This window comes from Haemaphysalis longicornis, unplaced genomic scaffold, assembly GCF_048455015.1.
Source record: "Haemaphysalis longicornis isolate Haplotype H1 unplaced genomic scaffold, Haemaphysalis longicornis Haplotype H1 scaffold_6, whole genome shotgun sequence".
In the NCBI taxonomy this organism is placed as follows: domain Eukaryota; kingdom Metazoa; phylum Arthropoda; class Arachnida; order Ixodida; family Ixodidae; genus Haemaphysalis; species Haemaphysalis longicornis.
In genome coordinates, this window is record NW_027526407.1 from 61,644,974 (window position 1) to 61,670,035 (window position 25,062).

Sequence of the window (25,062 nt, forward strand, 5' to 3'; positions counted from 1 at the left end):
AGAAATTAAGAACGACGTGAAGAACGTAATGATATGAGTACATACGAATGCATACCGTTCATTTCAAAACAGATGTGTACTGGTAGTGTTGAAAGAAATAGAAAAAAGTTGTCAGCACTTTAAGTAACGCACAACCTTATGTGAGGGGCGAAGCACCTTTGGACGTCGCTTTGTCTGGGGCTTGGCATCCGTGTACACAGTGTTGCGCATGCGCGAGGAGCATTGGATTAGGTTGGATTAGATTAAATTGGATTGAAGTTGGATTGGATTGAAATGGATTGGAATGGATTAAATTGAATTGTATCGGATTGGACTGTTTTGGAATTGTATATACTGTACACACGCGTTGTCACTCATTTACATGCGCGAGTGGGCAATGTCACGGGTGATTTACGGTAAGAACTATCCCCGGTGATTCGCCCACTCGTCATGATTCAGCTCGTGGAAATGCGTGTTTTGTATATTAAAGCGCAAGAAAATGTTTTACGCAAAAGTGGCTAGCCAGTACGTACAAAACCCCTTTTACTTCTTGTCAAAAGTCTTTACCTTTGCTGTGAAAACAAGAATATAAATATTACCACAGGGATTTTAGTCGTCTTCTGGTGGGTTGCACAGGTGTAGATACCAGTAGACGCGGCGCATTCTGGGCAGAGGAAGTGACGACATTCGAGACTGTAAACGAGCTCCGGTATTAGGCCGCACTTAGCACATCCTCCCACTTTGGAATGGACTTCATGGTGAATCTCGGCCAGCAAATCTTTCTTTACATAGCGGAATCTGACTAACCTGAAAGAGAAAGTGAATATAATCATAATCCATATCTTCATCAGGCCTTTTTCTGCCAAAAGAAGGAAAAAAATGCGCGCCAATCCACCCTGTGAAGGTGGTTGGAAAGCAAACCTGTAAACGACAGCCACAACGATTATCCATGGGACTCACTTGAATTTACACACGTGGCTGTATAAAAAGGAAAACCAGAAACAAGTTAAACGTACTTAACCAAAACCGTTATTACTTCGAAGAGATATTTTTTGCTAAGGATAGATCAACGCATAATCCATGAATGGTGGTCGGATGAGTTGTATTGGTGAGGCACAGAAGTGAAAACTGCTTTTTTTTTACAAAATAAAGGAAGCTGAGGTGACGAGATCGGCGACATAGACGGAGAAGTTAGATGACATGCGCTGGTGTTAGCTTCCTTTAATTTTCACTAACTACTAGCGCATGCCAAGGCGCGCACACGTCCGCGACACCAGTCGGTGGCGGAGCGAATAGTGACGCAAGAGGTCGCGGGACGCTATTACGTGGCATTCAGCGAGAACGCAAGGGGTAATCCCGATGCTGTTCCCGGTGCCTATAACGTATGCCTGTCCCCTCCCCGTGAGGGCTCGTAGCTCCATTTCTAAGACGACGTGTTTTCGCTCCGTTTCACTATTCGTTCCTGGTTCGACTCCTGGTAGTGGCAGCAATTTCTTTTATTTGTTCGCGGAAGTTTTCTGTTGACGCCGACGGTCGCGACAGATTCCTTGGCACGTAAAGCACAAAGCGTCGTTTTAAAACCTTTTTTAGCACTTTCAGAAGTTCGGGTGTTTAACGTGCCGAAGCTGCAACTGGGTCTTGAGGCGCGCCGTAGTGGAGGACACTGGATTATTTCTGACCACCCGGTATATTTAACGTGTGACAAAGTCTCCACACGGGTGTTTTTGTCTTTCGCATTCATCTTAAAAGGAGGCACCACGGCTGTGATCAAACCGGAGTCTTCGGGTTCAGCAGCGCAACGACTTATCCACTCAGCGGAGTGCAGGTTTCTGCGAGTTGGTAATTTATCTTGAATACTACAGCGCAGCTCAATACAACGAATAAAGCGAAGGAATGCATGGCAAACTGCGACGGAACGTTGATTACACAGACGTATCATACTTATATAAACGCGCATACACACACATAGGACGAGATCAGTAAACCTGAAAAGCAGTGATACTAATTATACCTACACACAAGATACAAACTCTCTTCCCGCTCTCACACTCAACACATGTTCTGCTCTTTAGGGTGGTTGCGTTACGTCAGCGCTGTTTTGGCTGTTTAAATATTCAAGTTGTTTGGTGGGCCAGGCTACACGAGGCATGCTCATGCATGATTCTCCTAGCTTTGAGATTTACGCAGCCTCCACGATTTCCCTTGTCATATGGTCAACACGACGTTGAAGAACTTGGCATTGATCGAATGTCCGAGTGTCCTTGTACTCTCGGCGGTGCATGCCTAAATTCGGTCTTTTAACTCTTCTGTTAATGTTATGTTCTCGGACCCTTGGGCACCGAAAGCTGACCGTCTGGCCAGCATGAGTTTTGCTGCAAGCCAACTGCTTGTCATAGGTTCCATATGTTGTGCATGCCGCGCATTATTTTTGTGTTCAATTGATTATTTAGGGCGTTTTTTTTTAAAGTTACGTATTCGTTCAAAGTTCAATCAGTTTGCGTGATACTGAAAAAAACAACTTGTTCGTCGGTGGTGATGCCTATTTTTTTCAGTCTGCGGAGAACTTCATGCACGTATGAAATCACCGCTACCTTCCTCTTTGGTGTTGCTATACAACCCCAAGCATTTCCCCCAGTTCTTCGGCGACGTTGCTTGACCACCCTCAGTATTGGCCCGCCGCACCCGTCACCACGTGAAATGTATAGCCAGATCTCTCCCACCGAGCTCCTTACATTTGAATGGTATCTTGAATCTTGCGAGACCATGATCTTTTTAGTGCAATAAACGGGAACATCTTCGCTATCACAATTTTCACCAGCTTTGAATAACCAGATGAATACTGATGCAGTGGCTCATTACCGCGTGGTTCATACTGCCAACGAACGTTGTTTGAGAACTATAAATCTTTAAGCCCGTGAAACCTTGAAGTGTTCTCTTTGAGTAATTTGTGGTAAACGTCAGCGGGTCAAAACACTTCAGGAGCACACATAACACGTCTGCTGTGCGCTGGCTACCAGAAAGGCCGTGGCAGGCCTGAAAGACATAAAAACCGTCGACGTAAATAAAAGCCTTAAGTATAGACATGCCCCCATTTCACCCGCTGCTTTCTTTTCTATACCGGAAAAAAACTGGTAGGCGAGTACAGAGGCTACGTGAAAGCCAATACACGCATCGTCCGTCTGAAGTTACAAATTGCCATTCAATTTTACCAACCTTGACACAAAGTACATGAAAAAAAAAGTCTCTAGCTGCTACTCTTTCGTCACTTTAAAATGATACAACTTCATAGCTGTTCATTTCAATATTCAACCTATTTCATCAAACGATCACGTGGTAGTCATACAAATCTTTTATATCTATTTAGAATGCTGTGAACCCTAGTTTACTGTTGGTAGATAAAGAAATCCCGTTTCGAATTGTTCAGCAAAAATGGGTCGTGCAATTTTAACCAGCATGTTAAGGCTACGTAGGCTTAGAAGGATCCAGTCCTTTCAAGGTTGGATAACTGGTTTTTGCTGAAAACGCAGGGAAATCTAATTGCTTGAGACACAAAAGGCACCCGCCGCGGTGGCTCAGCCATGGCGTTGGGCTGCTGAGCCTGAGGATGCGGGTTCGATTCCTTCAGGTGGTGGCCGCTTTTCTGGCGGAGGCGGATAGCGAAAACGCCCGTGTGTTCGAGGTTTCGGCGCAGGGTAAAGATCCCCAGCCGGTCCAATATAATCGGGGACCCTCCACTACGGAGCACCTCGTCACCTCTGTAGCGTCGGCGCGTTAAACCACAAAATAAGACACAAAATGTGAGATAACCCGACTTGGCGCACGCTGCGCGGAACTTTTCCCGTTTATTACCTATGCTACACTGCTGATGGATGCGTCATCGTCCTGGCACTGCACTGCGCGTGTATCGCCTGCAAAGGAAAACACTCAGAATTCAGCGCAGGGGTCACATTCTTTTTTGTTTAGCGAGCGCAATGAAACTGATTGGAAAGTTTTGTTCAGTTCCGCGAAAAGTAAGCTACCTCTATCTATAAAAAGAAAGGTTTTCAATCAATGTATTGTGCCAGTGATAAGATGACACACGCCGCCGACACCTGGAGCCCTAATAATTAACTAGAAAGCGAAGTTAGACCCACCCAACGTGCCATGTAGTGAATTATGATAGGAGAAACGCTTAGACACAGAAAACGAGCAACCTGGATTACGCAACAAACTTGAACGGAAGATATCATAGTTTAATTAAGAAAAAAATACGGACTACGGCTGGCCACGCAGTACAAAAAACTGACCATATGTACCACAAGGGTGACATAATGGACACCAGGAGGAGGGAAGTGTAGAAGGGGGAGGACGTTAACTAGAAAAAGGAAAGAAATAAGAAAATTCGGAGGCAAAGAATCGACTTGCGCACCGCGGGACAGAAGGAGGTGAAGGTTAAGGGAAGAGGATTTTGTTCTACACTAAAGCTACTTATGCTGTTGTTGATGATGATGATAAAACAACAGATTACACTTTACTAACTGCCATTTACGCATTATCAAAAACAGGTTGAACAACATAAGCAATGGTTTATGGCAACGACTGTTGCACCTTTAGTTACAAATAAAAGCAAAACACCGAGATTAGAATTGCGTCTTCTAATTATACGGTATCGATGCACTCGAACACGTTCTAAAAAGTTCGAGAATGCAAGAAATGTTTATGACCCGGACAAAAAACGGACTGGGTATCCCAAGGTGTGGGGATGTGCTGAATGTGGTGAATGTGCTGAAATAATTACTGAATCGCCTGTGGCCTTCTGGCAGCCGCTGTAAGCAGCCAATGGACACATTCAAAGAGAAACCTGAATATTTGGAAAGAAAGGGATAGCTATGCACTTTATCATCCCTTCCTAAAGAAATTTCAGAGAAGCTCAAAAGGTAAAAGTGCGTGCAACCTTAGCTGAAAGTGCGCCTGGTCAACAGTCAAACGTTCACAAATTTACCATCTTTCTGAAACAAAGTTGACAGAAGCGCGGGAGATACCTAACATCCATACTGCGTCAAAAATGCGTCAAAAAAACTTCGTCAAAAGTGCGTTTAACCATCGCTGAGAGTGCCTCCGATCGATCGTCAATTCTTCAAAGACCCCATATGCACACAAAGAACGATTTTTAGCATGGTAAGTAAACACATCAACAAACGATCTGAATGTTTACGGATACGTGGTTTACACGATAAAGGTGTAATATTGCTTGAGCAACGCCTGGTGGCAGGCTAGTTGGTTAAACATTGTTGGTTATACAGTTGGTTATACAGCGCAGTCTATACAAGTGTATGCGTCCTTTTTAGTCCGTCTGTGCTTTAACCGGCGCGATCCAACAAACAATATAATATTGCACTCCATCTTCATTATCGGTTCGTGTATTGTCTGATGAAGAATACTTCATTATTTGAGATGTTCAAGTAACGGTTGTACAACAATGGAAGACCGGCTTCACGCACGTGCCGTGTCCAGATATCTTATCAGAACTATTCGTTCGGCCAACCGTATGACAAAATGGAAGACTGGTTTCACGTACGCGGCTTGTATCCCGAGGTCTTAAAATAGCTTTTCGGTAGGCCAATTACTCGCTCTACGGGAAGATGCATGAGCTTTTCCACAGAACGCCAACGGTTTCACTAAGAAAGCTTGTGCTTTACGTACACATTGACAACCAGTGCGAGGTCACTTCAGCGCTTTGTAAGACGCCGCCAATGCAGCATCGCATTTCCTTCTTTAGGCACTAGGCCTTACACATTGACCTTATACTTTCCGTGCATGGTGAAATAAATTGGCATACGAAGTACAGTCAAACAATTTATGACCGTAAACATGGGAGCGCGTGCCGCTGCGTTCATGCGGAGCACGCCGGTGAGAGGCTAGCGCGCTCGTCCAGTTTGTACTTTCCGCGGACGCACTCCCTGAAAAGTAAAGTGGCAGATCGCACGATTTTCTATGGCTGCATTTCTATCTGTGCATATGGAATTATGCCGACGCACGAGGTCGCGGGTTCGATTCCCGGCCACGGCGGCCGCTTTTATGATGGAGGCAAAAAGCAAAAACACCAGTGTGTTGGAGATTTCGGCGCACATTAAAGATTCCCAGGTGGTCAAATTTAATCCGGAGCCCTCCACTACGGCGCGCCTCAACGCCTACGTTGCGTCGGCGCGTTAAACCCTATAACCAATCAATGAATCAATGAAATATGCTAACACATGGAAACAAATACTTGGAAACGTTAACTGGCTTTTGCTGCATGATAAAAATTGCCTGATCAGCGAAGTATTCCCTGCAATCGTTTCTAGCTATCGTGACGTAAGTCCACCAAAAGACAGCCGTACGATCAAGCACTATCTTGGACCGTGTCCGCTAAACGTACTAACTGCGAGAGTGCGCCAGCCAATCGCTAGAACACTCTGCCTGTTGTTAGCGGCACGCGCTCTGTGTTTACTGCAATAAAGCTGTTGAATGTACTATTCCTGTCAGTTAGTGCAATTAACTCTATTGTATTGTTTGGAAACGAAAGGCTGCAGAAAAGTCGTTAGGTTATTCTTCAGGACTTGTGTTTTTATTCCGGATCTACGTTTAATCTTGTATTCTATTGCAAAAACATCATTAAAACAACTTTTAATACCGAATGAGGTCCCAAAGTTACAAAACTGATAACATTTAATACCGAATGAGGTCCCAAAGTTACGAACCTGACAACATTTAATACCGAATGCTGTCCCAAAGTTATAAAACTGAAAGGGGGACCTCTTATTTATACATCAAACAGAGGAAAAGTACAATTTTGCAAGTAAATGAAATAATGAGTAAATTAATCAGAAAAAATTCATGTCTGTTAGCATGCTTACACAGCATGAGTGAGCACACAAGGAGAGAAAAAATAAATCGACAAAATAAATATACTGCAAGAAGAATTGTACAACGCAAAGGATTATCGACACACATTGCTAACATTTACACCATTAAAACAGAAGAACAACCTAAGCAATATCCATTTATTTAGGCAGTGTTCATTCATTTATGAATCATCAAGTGTGGTAACTAGGTGGTGTTTGACATGTCTTATGAATGAATAAGATGAAATAGAAGTTTTGGTGTTAGTAGATAGTTGATTCCAGAACACAATTTCCATAAAATACACAGTCAATTTTCTATAGTTATTCTTAGCCTTGGGCAATAGCAGATTGGTGTTTTCAGATAATCATGTGTTGATTGGGCTTAAGCAGGCTAGCTTCTTTTAGGGTACGAAGAGATATTTTGTTGTTACTACGTGGTAAATAATTGTGGTCAGCTTTTGCTGATAAACAGGACGCAATAGTAGTACATTGAGAGTCTTGAAAACTGCATGTGCCTCTGAAAATGACTGTTAAAGGTAATTAATCTTACTGCTTGTCTGTGTGGAGGCTGTAAATAGGACATGTGGGTTAAGTAAGTATTTCCCCATGATGAAAGACAATAATATAGGTGGCTATGTAAGAATGAGTAATATCAGGAATATATAATGTGGCGTGGAAAGTACTGTCTAGTTTTTATTATTGCTGGAAACCAAAAAACATTTATTGATACGGTATTATTATGTTGGCGCAATTTGAGATTAGTGTCTATTAGTACAACCAAGAAGAAGACTGCAGGTGATGTGTGAATGAGAACGTTTTGCAAAAGCATGAAATGGGTTTTCACTGGGTTGATGTATAGTTGATTAAGTTTACACCATGATATCAGATTATCTAGGTATGAGCTCAACAAATATAATACATCATTTAGACATGTCATTACTAAATAAAGTAGTATTATTAGCACACAATACGCTATTTACAAACTTAAGACGATTCGGAGGATCATTATATATACTAAAAATATTAGTGGGCCTAGAATAGAACCTTGCGGAACACTTTTAATTAATAATTTTTGTTGTGAAATGCAACCGTTAATTTCTACAACGTGAGACCTGTTTGTAATTGCGTTTGTTTGTAAGTAATTGCGAATTAAAGACAGAGGAGGACTCTAATTACAATCACATCAAGCTTTTGAAGAAGACTGGTATGATTTATCGTATGGAATGCTTTTTTAAAATCTACAAAGATAGTTCCCACAATATAACCCATGTCTATAGCGCATTTTATGGTATCCGTAAAAGAACTGAGCGAAAGTTCTGTAGAAAATCGTGAACGAAAGAAAAAACCGATCAGAAGAGAGAAGATTGAATTTGTCGAAATATTGTATGAGGCACGTTTCAATTAGCTTTTGAACCAATTTACCGACATATGAAGGTTACTTTTGTATAATTATACGCCACGTTGGACGTTGACCGGTGCTATTTTGTTGGTACCACCCTCCTCCAAAATTTGCTGCCCCGAAAGCGTGAGTTTCCACCGAACAGGGAACTGAAAAACGATAATCCATTCGGTAGTGCCGGCAGAAAAGCTCACGTATTTAAGTTGGTACCGTTCCTCGTATGTCGTCCTTCTAAAACTAATCGGTCAGGGGCTGATTTTGCTTTGTCGTAGCCATCAGCAAAGTAGCTTGTCGGGCTATTCTATTAAGAGTACAGGTTGTTAATACCTAAAGTGCATGACTTCAGTAATGTGTAATGATTACGCCTGGTCTCCTACCGGAATTACTCTGTCAAAGATACGCCCTACAAGCTTAACGTAGCCCAAGGACGTGGGTTCGATCGCATGCTGTGGCGGCTACTTTTATGATGGAGGCCAAAAGCAAAAACGCCGGTGTTTCCCAGATTTTGGCGCGTTAAAAATATCCGGATGGAAACAATTAATCATGAACCTTCCACTACGGCGCGATTCATCGCCTGCGCAGCGTCGGCGCGTTAAACAGCCAAAATAGCTGCGCGAGCACAAATATCAGCAAAACTTATTTGCTAAAATATTTGACTAGTCTTATCCGCAACCAAACCAACTCCTGGGATGCTACACAATACATCAACCAGAATAAATACACAGCCTGAGGCGACCTACGCCTCTATTTCCCGCAGCTGCAAAAACCCGTCAGCCTGCTCCACGCTTGCCTTGAGTATACCAAAACAGCCACACAATTCGTCGTAGCGAAGCTGCGAGAAAGAGAACCTCTATTGGAACACCAAACAGGTACCCCCACCTTTACCGGTCTTAGAAAGCAGTAGGACACGGGTTGGGTAATTCCGCTGTCGAAGCGGAACTTCGGTATACGTTTTCTCGGAAACTCGCAAGAAATATGCGAAACATAACTCCTGGTCCTTTTGAAACGGAACGTTGTCGCTTTTGATTGTACAGCTTGATCCTTAACGCAATGTGTAGCATAACGCTAGGCCAGAATGGTTATTGGAGATTTGGGAACTTTAGAGCAATGCGTTATCGCTTCATGCGCCAACCTTGGTTTTCTCTGCAGATAACAGGTACAGCTGTGCAAAGGTTTTTAATTAAGTATCTATGTCGGTCCAACCAATTTTCTTTAAAAATCACACGGTTGATGTCTTCCGCTGCATTGCAAAGCGCTACAAACCATTCAACAAGACAAGCCGGCCTCAATCTCCTGCGTGCTAGTTTAAGCCGTTAAATCTTGTCTGTTGTTCGCCTAGGTATTCCAGAACGATCCCATTGAACGCATTGCGAAGTGCTACTAGGAAGCATAGAGAATCAAGCAAAAGAACGAACCGAGGGGCTCTGTATCGCTGCTGCTCACCCATCTTGCACGCCAGGCGGAGGCATTCTGGGCTTATCTCTTTCTTACAGGGGAGTGTTCAAAAGCGGGTCGTGTGCATAACCCGATAAAGGATGTCTGTTTTTCCGCGCTTTCGAAGCAGCCTTCGTTCCGCGTCTGCAGCGCCGTGCGTCACTGAAGTTGTTGTGAAGGGCTTTATCGGTGGCAGGAAAATAGCCACCACCTATTCAGACACGTTGTCGCGCGCTGGAATGGAATAACGTACGCATTTTAGGGGCGAAGGCCCTTATGGGCTCGGGCTGTTGGCGTTTCGTGTCGTCGTCGTCGTCGTCGTCGTAATCCTCGTCTCATGTAGTCACGGTACTCAAACACCTAGAAACTCGTTTACGCCTTGCGGTGGAGCGCTCGGTAACGTGTACTAAAAAACACCGGGTTACTCGTTTACGCATCGCGCTAGAGACCTTCATTCTTCAACGAGAAAAGACTATTACCGCAAAGGAGCATACCTCTAGCCGCCCCCCCCCCCCTGCCCCCTCCCCGGTTTCATCTCTTTGCGAAAACGCCAAGGCGCCAAGAATACGCTTATACACTGCACGCTTCTCCCCTCCCCAGGTTTCACGTTTGTAGTGGAGATTGCCCGGGATGTTTTATAACTGTTTTCTAATACAAAATCACACCTATTTGACGACGTCAACCAGCATAAGGAGAAAACAAAGAGAGAGATAGAGAATGCATTTAATCGTAACCGCGAGGTTAGCCGAGCCACGGCCGTAATACAGAGCCATTATCAGTGGTGACTCTGCTGATGCGTGTTGTCAACGTGAAAGAAAACTATGGGTTGATCGCCCCGTGTGTAGATTGAAAAAAAAAAACGGTGCATCTTTACTAATGTGAAACCTGGGGACGGGCGAACCAGCCTCGGCGTTTTTTCTACACCGACATGAAAGCGTTGGGGGGTAGAAGTATGCAGCTACGCTGTAAAAGTCTCGTGTCTTTGAAGCCCAAAGAGTGTCGCACTCAGTTTTTTAGTACGCGTTAAGTTCTTGCGTGAGGCGTTGAAAAACGAGTGTCCCGGTGTTTTAGTGCCGTGGCTACATAAAACAACGACGGCGACAGCAGACGACTATAGCCCGAGCTTAAGCTGCTTCCCGCCTGAAAGGCACGGACGCGAAAGTCTCAACATGGTGTAGGGCGCCGGTACTCTCGAGGAAAAGCGGGTAGGTGAGCCCTGATCTATACGTTACTAGACCAGGATAAGTTACAAAAACTATCTAGAAGTGTTTTAGGGCAAATCATCTGCAGCAAAACTACATTTCAAAATTGCTAGAAATCGAACCGACCCGCCGCGGTGGTTCAGTTGCTGACGCGTTAGGCTGCTGAGCACGTGGACGCGGGTTCTATTACCGGCGGCGGCGGCCGCTTTTCTGATGGAGGCGAAAAGCAAAGCGCCCGTGGGTTAGATCCCCAGGTGGTCAAAATTAATCTGGAGCCCTACACTACGGCGCACCTCCTCGCCTGCGTTGCGTCGGCGTGTTAAACCCAACAATCAATCAATCGAACAAAAGTGTGGGTGGCCTCAATGAACAATTGCCGTGTATAGTTCGTACGGGCGTTTCTGTGGGTTTGGTGGTGGCACACCTAATTGGAGTGCCACTAATTTCGGGAATCACTCAAGTTTTCAAATGAATAAAGTCACTGCTCCACTTAAATTCATTTACTTATGGCATACAATATTTATAAACCTACGCGCAGAAATGGATATTATAAATTATATAAGCTCTACAATCGAGCGTTTATAAATCGCTTCATCGGTACATTCTAGCCCACGTTCGAAGAGTTTAGACTGGGTGATTCCAAACGGAAGCACTGATCACAAGGTTTTGGAGCACGCAGTTATTCTTCAGGGCATCATACAGTGCGGCCGAAAACATCGCCCAAAGTTTCAGGCTGCGGAGCAGACAAGATGAACAAATTTAAGCCTCGTTCGGAGTCACCTTCCTGGAGTTACCTTCTTACACGGATGACGACCAAGACGAGAGATTCATACAATGCTACTGAAGTCACTGCTTGCAAATTGGTCTGGCGTCCAGCAGCTCTCTGGGGAACACAATGAAGATGTCATAAAATACTCTTTGTGACCTCACCCACTAACCAGCTCTTCTAGTGAATAAAGTGTTTCCCCGCCTCCTCACCCTACCCCGCCTCTCCTCTTCTGCCTCCTTCTCTTCCTTTTCGCAAATTTTCAGCTTCTAAGGCCCAAATGGTGAACCCTGTGGGGAAGTGATTTATAGCTGCACTACAGGGAAACTTTCATTTGACGTTTAAGAAAACGTTTTCGCCTGTGCAGATGACCTTGGCTTTTTTGGTACGGACAAGAAAAGTGTTTTAGAGGTAATGAGGCTGACACAGCCTTTTTTTGCGATGGAAGTGGAGCCAAGGTGAACCTTGAAAAATCAAGAGGTGTTTGGAAGGGCTGGTGGCGGGGTACGCAGCCCCGTCAATATGGAGGCATAACATGGGACTCTGAAACAATACAGTACCTTGGGGTTCCTCTACATCACATTCAAAATAGTAGACCTCATTGGTCGTCTACTCTTTCCTCTTGTGAAGGTTAAAACGCAGGCATTTATGGGGCGGGAGCTGTCTATATTTGTGCGGACAGTACTGGGTAATGTATTTCTTGTTTCCAGACTTGTTTATGTTCGGCAGAGCCTTAGCTGTGCATGAAATACGGTTCAAGCATTTCATTGAGTGTTGGCTACTTTCGTGGGGCGGTCAAAGTCCAAACCCATGCGCTGCGATAACCTTCTCGTCCCGTTAAGGACTGGTGGTGCAGGATTAGTGCATTTGTTTGTACATCAGCTCGTCTCACCGTTATTATTTTTCAAAACGGCTGGTCGTCTGATTTTAAAGGTTTTTATTCAGCATAAATAGAGAGCTCATTTGCCTTTTTTATAGGCTCCTATTAACCCCGCAAATTCAAAGCCTCCTTGGGGTTTTCTTGCAGATGTTGGTGACACTTTGAAGTTTCTCATTGTGCGTTTTTCTCTCGAGTACCTGCACGGTCTCTTCTGGAAGAAATTGGTGGGTGTTTTAATTGAAAGTTTGTTTCCGGTACCCATTTACCGCCAACCATATCTGATGATTTTAGATAATAGTGTGTTGAAGAGAGTAAAGAAAATGTGCATCGAGGCGGCTGCAAAAAACTTTCGTTTGTAAGTTACATACATCCGCGTTGCCTGTTAAAACATGGCTCAATAGTAAAGGTGTATACGTGACTTGGTCTTTCAACTGTCGCTTGTGTAACCAGCCTGAGACAATCGATCGCTGCTTTGCTTTATGTGGGGATGCTGTGTTCATATGAGATGTTCTGCAGTGGGATCTCAAAAAGGACGTAGACATCACCCCCTACAGTATACGATTCTTGCCAGTGATGAAGGACTGTTCCGTGCCTTATGACGTTTTTGTGCTGATCGCATTGTTTAGTCTATGGGAGTTTCGCATGGTTGACCACAACGCGAAGGTGCCTCGGGAAACTAAGTCCATTTTTTGCGAACAATGTGCGCTTGTGTAGATTGTCTATGCGGCGCAATGGCAGCCGCCAGACTGGTTGCATAGTCTTGAGCCATCCGTGTGCCTGCCTGGCTTTCAAAATATGTATTAGTGACCGTACTGTTGATTTAGTTAGTTTGTTATTTTAAAGTTTTTCTGGCTAATATTTCATTCAACAAAGAAAAAAAGTTTAATTTATTACTCAGAAGTGCGCCCGGTAAAAGACAATGAGCCACGCGATAAAGAAGCCGTTCGCAGGCTTCCGGGCCTGCGAAGAGGCTTTACCTTATCTTATTTTTTTACCAACCACGGGGATCCTTTTGAATGGTACAGATTTTTAGCCATTACTTTTTGCAGCAATTTAACTCCAATCAATTCCTTGCGTGTTAATTTCGGGTAGTAAACCAGAGATATTACAAAGAAAGATTCCCAGGGCTGTTAGCAGAATTTCAAAAGAGGAGATTTAACGTAGAATGGGAAACCTCCATTCACTGTTGTAAAAGGTGCAGTAAGAAGTGGGCGATAGGCCACAAAATCTAACATTGCTGTGATTTTTGCACCCCGCAAAGAGAAAAGAGGATGTTGTCCTCCCGGTTCATTTTTGGGTGATCACGCTGTGTGTGAAACACCAATAGAAACGGTTCGTCAGAGTTTTACTAAACATAACACCATGACGTGTCTAACATCACACACACAGTCATTGAAAAACGTTGAAGATAAGGACCGCTCAGTGCGGGTAGCTTTCAATGCGCCGCACGCTGCCAAGCCGCGCTAAGCGAAAAAAAAAACGCAGCGTTGTGTCTACTTGTGAAATACCGATTTTACGGTGACGCTCATAAATCATCGCTTTATGTTAAAGATAACGAAGGTACCAACTACGGCCGTTCGCCTACGTGGGTACCTCCGAGCGGATAAAAGCGGCTACTGGAGCCTTCAGCACCCGCGTTTCTTCAATCAGTGATCAACGCCACGGCCGACGCTGTGGCTGAAATGGAAACTGACACCGTCCGCGGTGGAAAGGCGGATGCGGCAGTCCGGACATCCTTTACATAGAGCCGCCATGGTTGTATGGTGGTATAAAAACTGAAGTAAACTCACACTAACGCGTAAGTCTTGAAGTTAACGAAGCTGCACGCCACTTTCATGGCCATCACGACTGTGTAAGTCCACGATTGCAGCCTATTGGATTCTTCTTTGCCGCCGCAACAGCCTTTACTCTCTTTTTGTTGTTATAACGGCGAAGAAGCAAATCTAAGAAGCAGAGCGAATGAATGGAACGCACACACAGAAACTAGGCGCCGGCAGGTTCAACGTGTACCCTATCATGTGTTCTGTTTCGAGTACTAAGCGTGCTTCCTCTCCTTTCAGTCATAACCGGGTGATTAAGCCGTTCGCCCTCGGGTCTTAGCCGAGTGGGGCAGAGACGACTGAATCTAACTCCGTTTATCTCCGAGACACGGGTTCGAATCTGCCGGTGCCGGTGATTTTTTTAAACTGTTATACTTAGCCTTATGTGAAATGCAGTAGTCGACGAATTGCTAAACAGCTTGACTGTTAAAAAAATGTGCGCAACTTGCACTAGTGCTGATAGGGTGAAACAAAACAGCAGAGCTGGAGGCCCCTCTCCCTTCTTCGGAAAGCTGTCCCCCCTCCGTGTATTTTTGCACTTCCCGCTGACAGTTCTTTATGACTGGCAGACCAGGATCGTTCTTTCTGTAGGCTTGCACATTTGTGCCAAAGGGGACCGTGATAGCATGTGCTACAACCCGTTGCAACCGGCTTGGCGAACTCGGCGTCTGTGGCACAAACGCGGCGTCTGTGCTCCCCACTTCAGGCAGGACGCACGTGAACTGGCGAAGAGAACAGCACGCGACAGATGACGCCACGAATGCTGGGCAGAGTGTTCTCGAACGTCGAGCTGCCCGCCACCGCGGGCTATGGATGAGGCGCCCGGTGACGTGCACTCGGTATTTTTTCTCGGTATTTTTGTCTAATAGCACGTGAGGGAGGAGCAAGAAGCTTAAACAGCTTTGCTGGTAAAACAGTAAAAGATGTTCGAAAGAGGGATTTCCCTTGCATCGAATGCACAAACGTTTCAAGGAGCAAGCAATCCTAGTAAGGCAATAAGAATAGCTTGGGCGTCTTGGCGCCCCTGGGACGCATTTGCACCAGGGTGCCACACTGGTTGCCACCCGTAGGGCCTCGTTAACAGGCTGTAAGACTTGGCATAGAGTTATTTATTACAGGTGGACAGGATTAGGGAGTTTTAGTACAGCGATTGTTGCCTTTGCGTACGGTAACGCTAAATCGTTGCGTCACGCTACGTAAACACTGCGAGAGGAGTTTTAGTAGTGCGTCTCATCAGTTTTGCGTAGCGACACGCCAATGCTTACGGCGCCATCGGTCGAATGTTTTGCGAAATGGCTTGCCGGCTGATCTGTCAGCGGAGTGCCGGAGTGCTTGGACATTTCACGACTATCCAAACAAACGCTTTCCCGTTAGTACTGAATGCAACACGCCCACAACACATGAAAATTCTCTCACCTGAGTACGTTGCATAAAGAAAGCGTTGAAGCCCCGTGGAACTTCTTTCGTGCAATCGCACGGAACGCCCTGAACCGAATGCCCGGGTTTGACGCATAGATTTTATTCAACTTCAAAACAATCCAGAGATGCGTTTCGAACGAACACAACGTCACGACTCACAACATGCGTTGCAAGTGTGAACCGCGATTGACAGGTGATCGGTTGCCTGTCTCACTCACTCACTCACTCACTCACTCACTCACTCACTCACTCACTCACTCACTCACTCACTCACTCACTCACTCACTCACTCACTCACTCACACACACACACTCACACTCACACTCACACTCGCACGCACGCACGCACGCACGCACGCGCACACGCACACACGCACACACGCACACACACACACACCCACACACCCACACACACACACACACACACACACACACGCACACACACGCACGCGCGCGCGCGCACGCATGCACACGCACGCACACGCAGCTTTGGCGATTCGTTTGGCTACGTAGTTTCGTTTGGGTAGTCAGCGATGTCACGACGATACAGAGCTGAGAGAGGGCGACGTGCTAGCCACTCGGCGTATTTAAGAATACAAGAGCTAAGAACTTGGTCCATCGGAAGCAAATTATTGTCCACAGAAAAGGGAACCGTGGATGGTTGTCGCGCTACGTGCCGCCATGTTGGAAACGCAAGCGGCCTCACGTACACATGCTATATTGCTGAAATAGCGTCCGCTCGTCTACCGTCCGCTAAACGCAGAAGTGGCTTAGCGTACGGTGCATATGCAGTGTGAATGACGCAATGAAGTAGCATTCGCCAACTGTTTGCGTACGGCTGCGTACGTTATTCTAAAACTCTCTATTGTGGCGCCACCGCGACGTTTCAATCCACGCGAGCTTCCAGAAGTAGCGTTATGCACGTTTTCGTTGTATCCCTTCGTGTTTGCCGTTGTGTTAGCCATTCAGTCCGGCTCAGTATCAGCACAACCCGTTGATTGTTTTGACGGCGTTTTATAATCTTGAGATTGAATGAGGTCTTTTTTGAGTGAAACAAAACTTGAAATTGAATTAGCTTTTTGTTTAGTGGTGCGCTAATAAATACGTAGCTTGTAGGAACTTGACACGGAAAGCAAGTCGGTGTAGCAAAAGATCTTCGAGACGTAGTTGGCGTTTTAACTCTGTGACACTGCTTAAGGGCGAGTAAAGTGCGGTTATGAATCGGTCAGCACGATCCCGCATCGTTTCTAAACTGTCAGTAAGAAATTGTTTGTGGAGGTATGATACTATCAAACCGTATTGAAGAGTTTGGCGAATGTTGCTTAGGTTAGGTGTTTGCTAGACGTCGAGTAATGCGTGCTTGATCTTCCTTTAATGAAGTTAATTAATCAACCTGCTTTTAAAGTGATGCTTTGTACGGGATGATTCCATGTCATATCCGCAGGAAGCGTAACACCTAAGGAATTAGTTTCGTCTGCTTCCGATAATGTGGAGGCACTCAAACAAAACCGTGTACGTACTCGTTGACGTTTACTGGTAAAATAAACCACCTTGCATTTTGACAAGTTCAGGGACATTAGAAACCTTTCGCCCCAGGAGGAAATTTTGTTAAGTTCCGTATGAAGGGCTACTGAGTCAAAATCGTTCCTAATTTCTCGTAAAGATCGCAGTCATCGCCATACAGCGTTATTTTTTAAGTAAATTACTGCGGCAACGTCGTTTATAATATTAAGAAATAAAAAAGGACTATAACAGAGCCATGCGCTGCCACAGAAGATAAAAACGCATATAGCGAGTCCACGTCATTATTAACGACTTTCCGTGAACTTCCAGTCAAGTATTTTTTGAGCCAACAGAGAATGTTATCCGGGACACAAATAAGGACCATCGTATGAAGTAAGCGATGCTGGAACACTTTGTCAAGGGATTTCTGGAGGTGTCATTTTGCGCAGTCTGTTTTAAAAGCTTTGTCAAATTATGTAAAAATGTCGTGGATAACTTCTGTAATCTGAGTTACGCAGGAATGAGCAGATGTAAACCCATGCGGATAACGAACAAAGAAATTGTTAATTTGAGGCTGGTTAATAGTATTGTAAATGAAGTGTTGCAGAGTTTTGAAACACATGGGTGTTAAAGATAAAGATTTATAATTTGGTACATGGTCACGAGGTCCAATTTTATGAAACGGAACACTGTACCCATTTTGCAATCATTCGGTGATTTGAGGTTACGAGATATTTTTGATGTAGTACTTATGAATACCTAGAAATGATATGTGCGCAAGATTTTAAAAGAAAATTAGGTATTTCATCTGGTTCCAGTTCCGAGTTTAGCTTTATTTTTTGGAGAAAGTTTTATATTCCGAAGTAGATAATAACAGTATTCGGCATAACATCAGGTATGTTGCTGAAGAAGACCCGCCGCGGTGGCTCAGTGGCTAAGGCGTTGCGCTGCTGAGCACGAGGTCGCGGGTTCGATTCCCGGCCGCGGCGGCCGCTTTTCTGATGGAGGCGAAAAGCAAAAACGCCCGTGTGTACGAGATTTCGGCGCACGATAAAGATCCCCAGGTGGTCAAAATTAATCCGGAGCCCTCCACTACGGCGCGCCTCATCGCCTGCGTTGCGTCGGCGCGTTAAACCCCAGAATCAATCAATATGTTGCTGAAGAAGAGCGGAAAAGGTTGGGGTACCGGGGAGGAATACACAGAAACGAAGTGTTCTTAAAATAATTGATCTTTTTGATTAGTAACAACTGCACTGTGATGGGTTAAAGGAGGGACGCCAACGTCACTTTCGTTGGTTGATTTGACTAGTTTCCATACTTCCTCCGGGTTATCTATAATTGTAGAGACAAGACAGTCAAAATAACACTTTCTTCTTCTTTGATTTTGCGCTTTAGTGTGAAACGAAGTTTCTGAAGTCCAGAAGATAGCAATATTATACGTTAAAATATGCGTGGTGAGCCAAATACCTCTGATAACTTTTAGAATTAACATTTACGGCAGATACGCGCGGGAAACCTTAATATAAAGCGTCGAAGTCTGAACCAAAAACTGTTCGTAAAAATGAAGCCGCGTGCTTTGAATTTTCTACCTGTCTGTGAGCCAGTGATGTAAGTCATTTTTCCAGCGGCTGCTGCTTTGAAGGCACCAGGAATGTTCATTGGCATTGGCATTTCGAGATAACGCTCATTACGATCCCGACACGTAGAAGTACTAAAGATAGAAGCGGCTTACCTCAGCTAACCATGGGCATGCAAAGCAAAAGCGTGGCTTAGTCTGGTTAAGTCTTGGTTTTGCTTGGTTATCATTTGATGTAGCAGAATTGCCGACCACGGCTCAAAGTCGTTCGGTCCTGTGGAACGATCACAGAAGGAGGCCCGGCCTCGCTTTCATTCTCGGCGAACGCGACGTTTCTCTTTCACAGCGAACGCGGTGCAACATGAGTCACATCGCCTGAGGCGCCCCAGCGGCGCATGCGCGGAAGGCTGCGGGTTTCGACGGCTGTCGATCAGCTGAGTGCCCGCTCCTGCGCTGCCGCGACGGGGGTGGCCGCGATGTCGGGCCTTGTGCGCGGCGCCGGAAGCGGGCCCGGTGGATCACGCGCTGCACTTCGATGGGTGTGTCACCGGATGTGTGTCTCCGGTCAAAAGGTTAACTCGCGCATCCTCCGCAAAGCCGCTGCACAAAAGTAGTAACGCCTTGCTTTAAAAAAGTCTAAATCGATTAAAGATAGAACGATTACGATGGTCGTTCTCAGAAGCTCAGCACACAAGGAAGCAGCGAGTGTGTCTCGGACTGACTGTAACGAATTAATTATATGTGATTACAGAAACGGTTGCAAGAAAAGTCATGCACCCCTCCATGTAACAACGATGATGGTTGAACGCAAAGCTTTCTCGTGACGGATTCTTTGGTTGTGGCGTGACTTTGGACTGAGTTTCAACATTGTCAAAATAGAGCAATCGGATAGACTTCGGCTTCATAACGCGACGGACCCAGGTTCGATTTCCTCTACTAGATCGTTTTTTTCGTTTTCACTTCACCCATGATCATTCATCACCATTGTCAGAGAAAGCTGGCTTTCCTGCAGGGCGTTTTGGTATTACAGACACCATAAGCGATAACACTAATTAGCTTTAAAATAAAAGCTCGCATTAAGCCCAGATTATCGACTCTTGGCCCTTTTTCTGCACATGTGTATATGCGCAAAGGGCGTAGAAGTCACAATTGAGGTCGCCCCACAACGTGACCTGACTTCACAATTTTTTATGATGGCCTTCAGGCGAAAACAGCGGATTACGTTAACAGAGACGCCGGTTTAAGTTAGTACAGATGAATATTTTATTTGCTTTCCAAATGGTATTCTTGAGACGCAGAAAAGAATATCCAAATGGCTGTCAGCACTGACTGTATGAAAACATTTGGGCTGCGCAAATTTTTTATTAGTTTCGTTCATTACACTTTGGAGCCCGTAAACTGTACAAAGTTTATTCGCGGCGGTGGACAGTAAACTTGAAGACGATGCAGTCCTGGAAGAGAAAACCTTCGTCCATATTTTCCAAGTCCGTGAGCGAGATGACTCGTGAGAAGCCAAACATCGGGTTGAGGGATGCTCGCACGGGTTTCTTCAACCAATCGCCGTCACCGTTGCCCGGGCCGAGCTCAAGGAGCTTGCTTTCTTCTTCGTTCAAGTGGTTAACTAAAAGCAAGGAAATCTAAAAAAATGACAGGCGGTTTAACGCTGAATGCAGGGATACTGTGCAGTGGTAGGTATTAAGCACCCACGCCCAAGCCACAAACTACCGTGAAGGGAGCAAGCCAAATCAATCTAAAGAAAAGTGAAAGACAAGAACGCAAGAAATGAACAGGAAGGCAGAGGAAAGCGTGTGGCGGTTGGCACCCGACGAATCGCTGTGTGCACGCCCAACGCTCCTGCTCGTTTCCTAGCAACAGAAACGCACGCGCCTGTATGGCGCAGTCTCGCCAATGCTTTCTCGGGTATTCTTCAACACAAGAGGCTACATAACCTTCGAAAAAGGCGCATCTAGTGGAAAAGCCGTAAAATGGTAAAAACAACAGCCATTCGTGGAGAGAGTTGACTAATAACGGACGAAGTACCACTGCTTTCCTTCCCTGCGTTTCATGCGACGGCCTGGTGAAAACTCTTCGCGCTCATTTTCAAAAGCCATTAAAGGCCAACTGCACTCAAATTTTCGACAACGTAAAAATAATGTCACCTAACAGTTCATATAAAAAGGGTGCGAAATGCAAAATACTGCGCTTCAAACATCAACGCGCGCGACGCAAACGGCTCGCGACATTCGCGTTTTCGGAACAGAAACTGAATAAAAAAGGCGGCCATAGCGGCGGCCGGACGTGACGTAGGTGAGGGAACGGAAGCGACCGCGCCAGAGCCGGCGGCCGCTCAGAGCCGCCTTCAAGTGCGCGTGGTAGCGCCGCGTTTCGCTTTTTTTATTTCCACAGAAGAACTTCCACTAACGTTTGCCCATGATAATTGAGTTGGGCGCCATTCCGGCATCCCGTTGCTATCAATCGAGATGAAGTAGACCGCCCGACAGTAATTTCTTCCATCATAATAACTGCCGGAATAGCAGTTTTTGACACTGCAAGTAAAAAACAGACCCTGATTTACAAAGCTGTTTGCTCGTATACGATATCGAAAAGCAGCTTTTATTATAGCCGACCCCTCGGCTATCACGTCGCCCTCTCTGAAGGGAACAAATCGCACGCGGGCGGAGATAAATCACTATTTCTACTATACATTACATGCAAACAGCTTTGTGAATATCGGCCCAGTATTTTTTCCTGTGTGTGCACATCGAGAATCGAATTATAAAAGGGATCTAAAACTATAAGCCCGCCTCCAGAGCTAAATGACGCACTAAAACACGAAAACACTTATATCTACCGCTGTTTTCTACTTTAACCAGAGACAGGTACTGTTGAAAACGTTTTACTTTCAAATAAACTAAATCTAACGCTCAAAGTAAATACTTCACTTGGGAATCGATCAAAAATATAATCTATTGTTTAGGAGAGGAGCAGTTTAGTTTTCGCACTTCCCAATACGACGGCCAATATTTGTGCGCGTGTATTTGTTACTACGAGAAAGGCTGATTTTGGTTCACTTAGCTAGGGAGACAAAAGTCACACAAATGTTTATAGCCGCGTGTACAAGAACTCTATTTGGGTCGTAAAACTTTTGGAAATGTCTAAATGATAGAGGTGGCGTTGGGCCAGCCCAAATGAGGCCAATATTGGACGCGGAAGTGCAAGTGGTCAATAATTTATAATATATCTTTTTTTTCTGTGGTAAATGCAATAGGAATGACAAATGTAAGGCAAGTGCTCCTTTCACGCAATTTTTTTCTTTGAGTAAAAATATTATTTTCAAGTAAAAAGAGTTTTGCTAACTCCAACACATTCGCAAGCGCCTGAATAGGTTTAGGCTTCTAATCATTTTTTTTTACATTGAGAAAAATGGGGGATATTACTGCCTGTGCGGTTAGTTTAAACATTTGATGGCGACGCCGGTACAGCGCGTTGGTGTAGCAGAGAAAGCCCGGGCGAACGCATCACTGCGCCCGGCGGAGTGCCCTGCAAGTCGCCGGAGAAGCGCGAGCTTCACGGGACAGGTTCCCCAACCTCCGTCACAGGCCGCTCGGAACTTGTTACGGCGACTCTCCGCCAGGTGCAAACGTCGTTTGCTCGGAAGTACTTTGAACGGCGGTACCTAGCGCTCTCTGTGATTACGAAGCTAGGGATTTCGCCATGGTGATTTTAAGAGCATAGACTACTTATTTGTACAAAAAAAATTTGAGTGCAGTTGGCCTTTAAGTGTACTGCTAGGGCATTAAAAAACTCTACTCCGCCAGCGTGTAGGCAAGGCGACTTCGACTACACAAAACTGAGAAAAATATGGGATGTTTGTACGCTCCTTAACATATATCTTCTCCAAACGAATGGTTTTAAAGCAATACTTTCTACCTCTACCAGCCAACGGTTTCTTCGTGGCGTGCCCGAGAAGAAACGCCAAATGCGGCTGAGGAGAGGGAGGGTAGTTTTCACTCTCGGAGAACAGTGTAGATGAAGCGGCGAAAACCCAGCGTTCCCCGCGCGTTGGTGCCTGCTCACACCGGCGGGCGCCTCGGCGAGATGGCTTTGTCATCTGCATTAGTGACGCTTCTTTTGGGCCTGTTTAGGCGCAGATTCGCATCCATTGCGCGCTTCCCTCGCTCGGCTTGATTAACCTGCTCGACAGCACCTCCCGGGTAACTCAAGCCGACAGAATTAAGTGATCGTACGTCAAAGATACGTTATGGAATATTTTGGAGGGCGGGAAAACCAAATGTCGTGACCACATACAGACATCTGGCCGCTAGAGAAACGCTGCCTTTTGCGCACTGCTTGCCTCGAATGGGACTCAGTTTTCTAAATTGGAGAATAACAATTCATTTGTGTTTTAACAGGTATTGGAAAAGGCGAAAGGAGAAACTGGGTGTGATGAACAGCGATTATAAAAGTTCCCACAGCTTTCTCGCAATTCTTAAGATTACTAAACTAATTAGTTTAAATCGGTGTAAATGGGAATCACTAAGCTCAAATGCCGAATGGTTTCGGTGTTTGCGCTTCGGTCGCACTGTGGTGTAGCCCCGAGGTAGCACATTAGGATGGCTAGGTTCCGCTGTCTCACCATTCGAAAGACGCTACTCTGTGTTGTGTTTCTGCTGACGCATTGCGCGGCTATAGCGGTGGCGTCCGCTGCTCTAGCCCGGCCCTGGGAACGCTGCTGCTGCGTTCGGGACACCGCACCCGCGAATTACAGGTAACGACTGGCGGAATCTCTGGTTTCACTCTTTGTACAGCCACGTGTGTGAATTCAAGTGACGTCGCATGGGCAATTGTTGTAGGTGTCGCTTAAAGCTTTGCTTTACAATTACCTTCACGACTGCAGCCAATTTTTTCGCGCCCCCATAAGGAAGAAAACCCCATAAAAATTTATAAAGATACACCCTGAGCGTCCGCATTTAACTGTAATACGGATAGTGAGCCCTGACGCACGCGATAGTGAGGCAGGATGAAAAGGCGTTGGTGCACCGCATGACCTTCCTGCTGGGCTAGGCTCCTCCTACATTACATGGAACCCTTTATTAAGTCTCTCACCTTGTTCGTGAAAGGCCAGGCGAGCAAGTCGTCATGATCCCCCTGATGTATCCTCAACATTAAAGCCAGGTGGGGTGTAGGCGCGGAGACATTGGTCTCGTCTTTCAGCAGCTGACGTCGCCACTCACGGTAGTCTCCTCTGATGCTAAGCATAAGTTCAATTTTATATCCCGGAGTGTTCACAGAGAGCACGCCAGTCGACAGCGTTGCGTTATTAAACAGAAGGCTCTTCCTTAGGGCTGAGTAGGGCTGCAGCTTCCAAGTATGCTGGAACACAGGAAGAAGCTGCGGGAACAAGTGAACAAAATACAATAAAAATATGGCATTTAAATGCGAGCCCTGTTAAACTGTTTTGTTGCTGACGGAAACAGCGTAGGCCAAAGAAATTTAGAAGCAACGAATACATGTCTGCAAGTGCTGTCTGTCATTTTCACCCAATGGAATGTTGCGGCAACAAGCAAAATACCTTCAATTGTGTGCATAAAATAGCAGCAACAGATTACCCCGAGCACCCAATTAAATTCATTTCTCCGGCGTGTAGGAAAATAACATCGAAGGAAAAATTTAGAGGCAGCGGTAAAGAAAATTTAACCACCTTGTTTTACCGTAACGCTGCCCTGTAGTATCTGACTAACGACCGCAGCGCAAGAATGTAATAATGGAAAACTTACGGCGTCGTTGTTAAGTTCAGTCTTGAGCCTTCGTGCGCAACTGGATGCTTCCTTTAATAAGAGAGAGTGAACCGCAAGAAGGAATTAAAGCTCAAGCATTTGTCGCAGTCCTGCGGGAAAGCGATGTGTACAGAACCAATGCCACTCAAACTAGTTAAAAGCATGTAATCAATGATAACATCTCCTATAAACTCCACAAAGATCGTAGAATTTTGTCGTTCAAAAAAAAATCTCCCAAACGGCAACCCCCCCTCCCTTCAAGGCGAGTTAGCCAAAATGTGTTGCACTTGTTTCGCTGTACCTATCAATACGCCCGCAAAGACATACTGAGCGCTCCCATATTAACCCTTAATGACTATTTAAAAAAAAATCTTATTTTCTTACAAAAATACTAATTTAGCGAGATAACCTTGGCGAGATATTTACGACTTTAGTGACCTCATGG

At 45.3% G+C, this 25,062-nt stretch overlaps 2 protein-coding genes across 4 annotated transcripts in view; both read right to left on the reverse strand.

Annotated features, from left to right (window-relative positions):
* LOC144142801 (uncharacterized) overlaps nt 1–25,062 on the reverse strand; it is a gene marked incomplete in the record, with an annotated part of 266,299 nt that overhangs the window by 48,329 nt on the left and 192,908 nt on the right.
* The window catches only part of LOC144142802 (uncharacterized), a 30,476-nt gene continuing 25,590 nt past the window's right edge, over nt 20,177–25,062 (reverse strand). Inside the window, exons 7-9 of one of the 3 annotated variants that reach the window (XM_077674556.1) lie at nt 24,618–24,668; nt 23,947–24,231; nt 20,177–20,477 (exon numbers count right to left, since the gene is read on the reverse strand). In XM_077674556.1, coding sequence (XP_077530682.1) covers nt 20,250–20,477; nt 23,947–24,231; nt 24,618–24,668 — 564 coding nt within the window. In that variant the 3' untranslated portion in view covers nt 20,177–20,249. The remainder of the gene's footprint in view (nt 20,478–23,946; nt 24,232–24,617; nt 24,669–25,062) is intronic. The other 2 variants (XM_077674559.1, XM_077674557.1) reach the window with 2 other exon arrangements.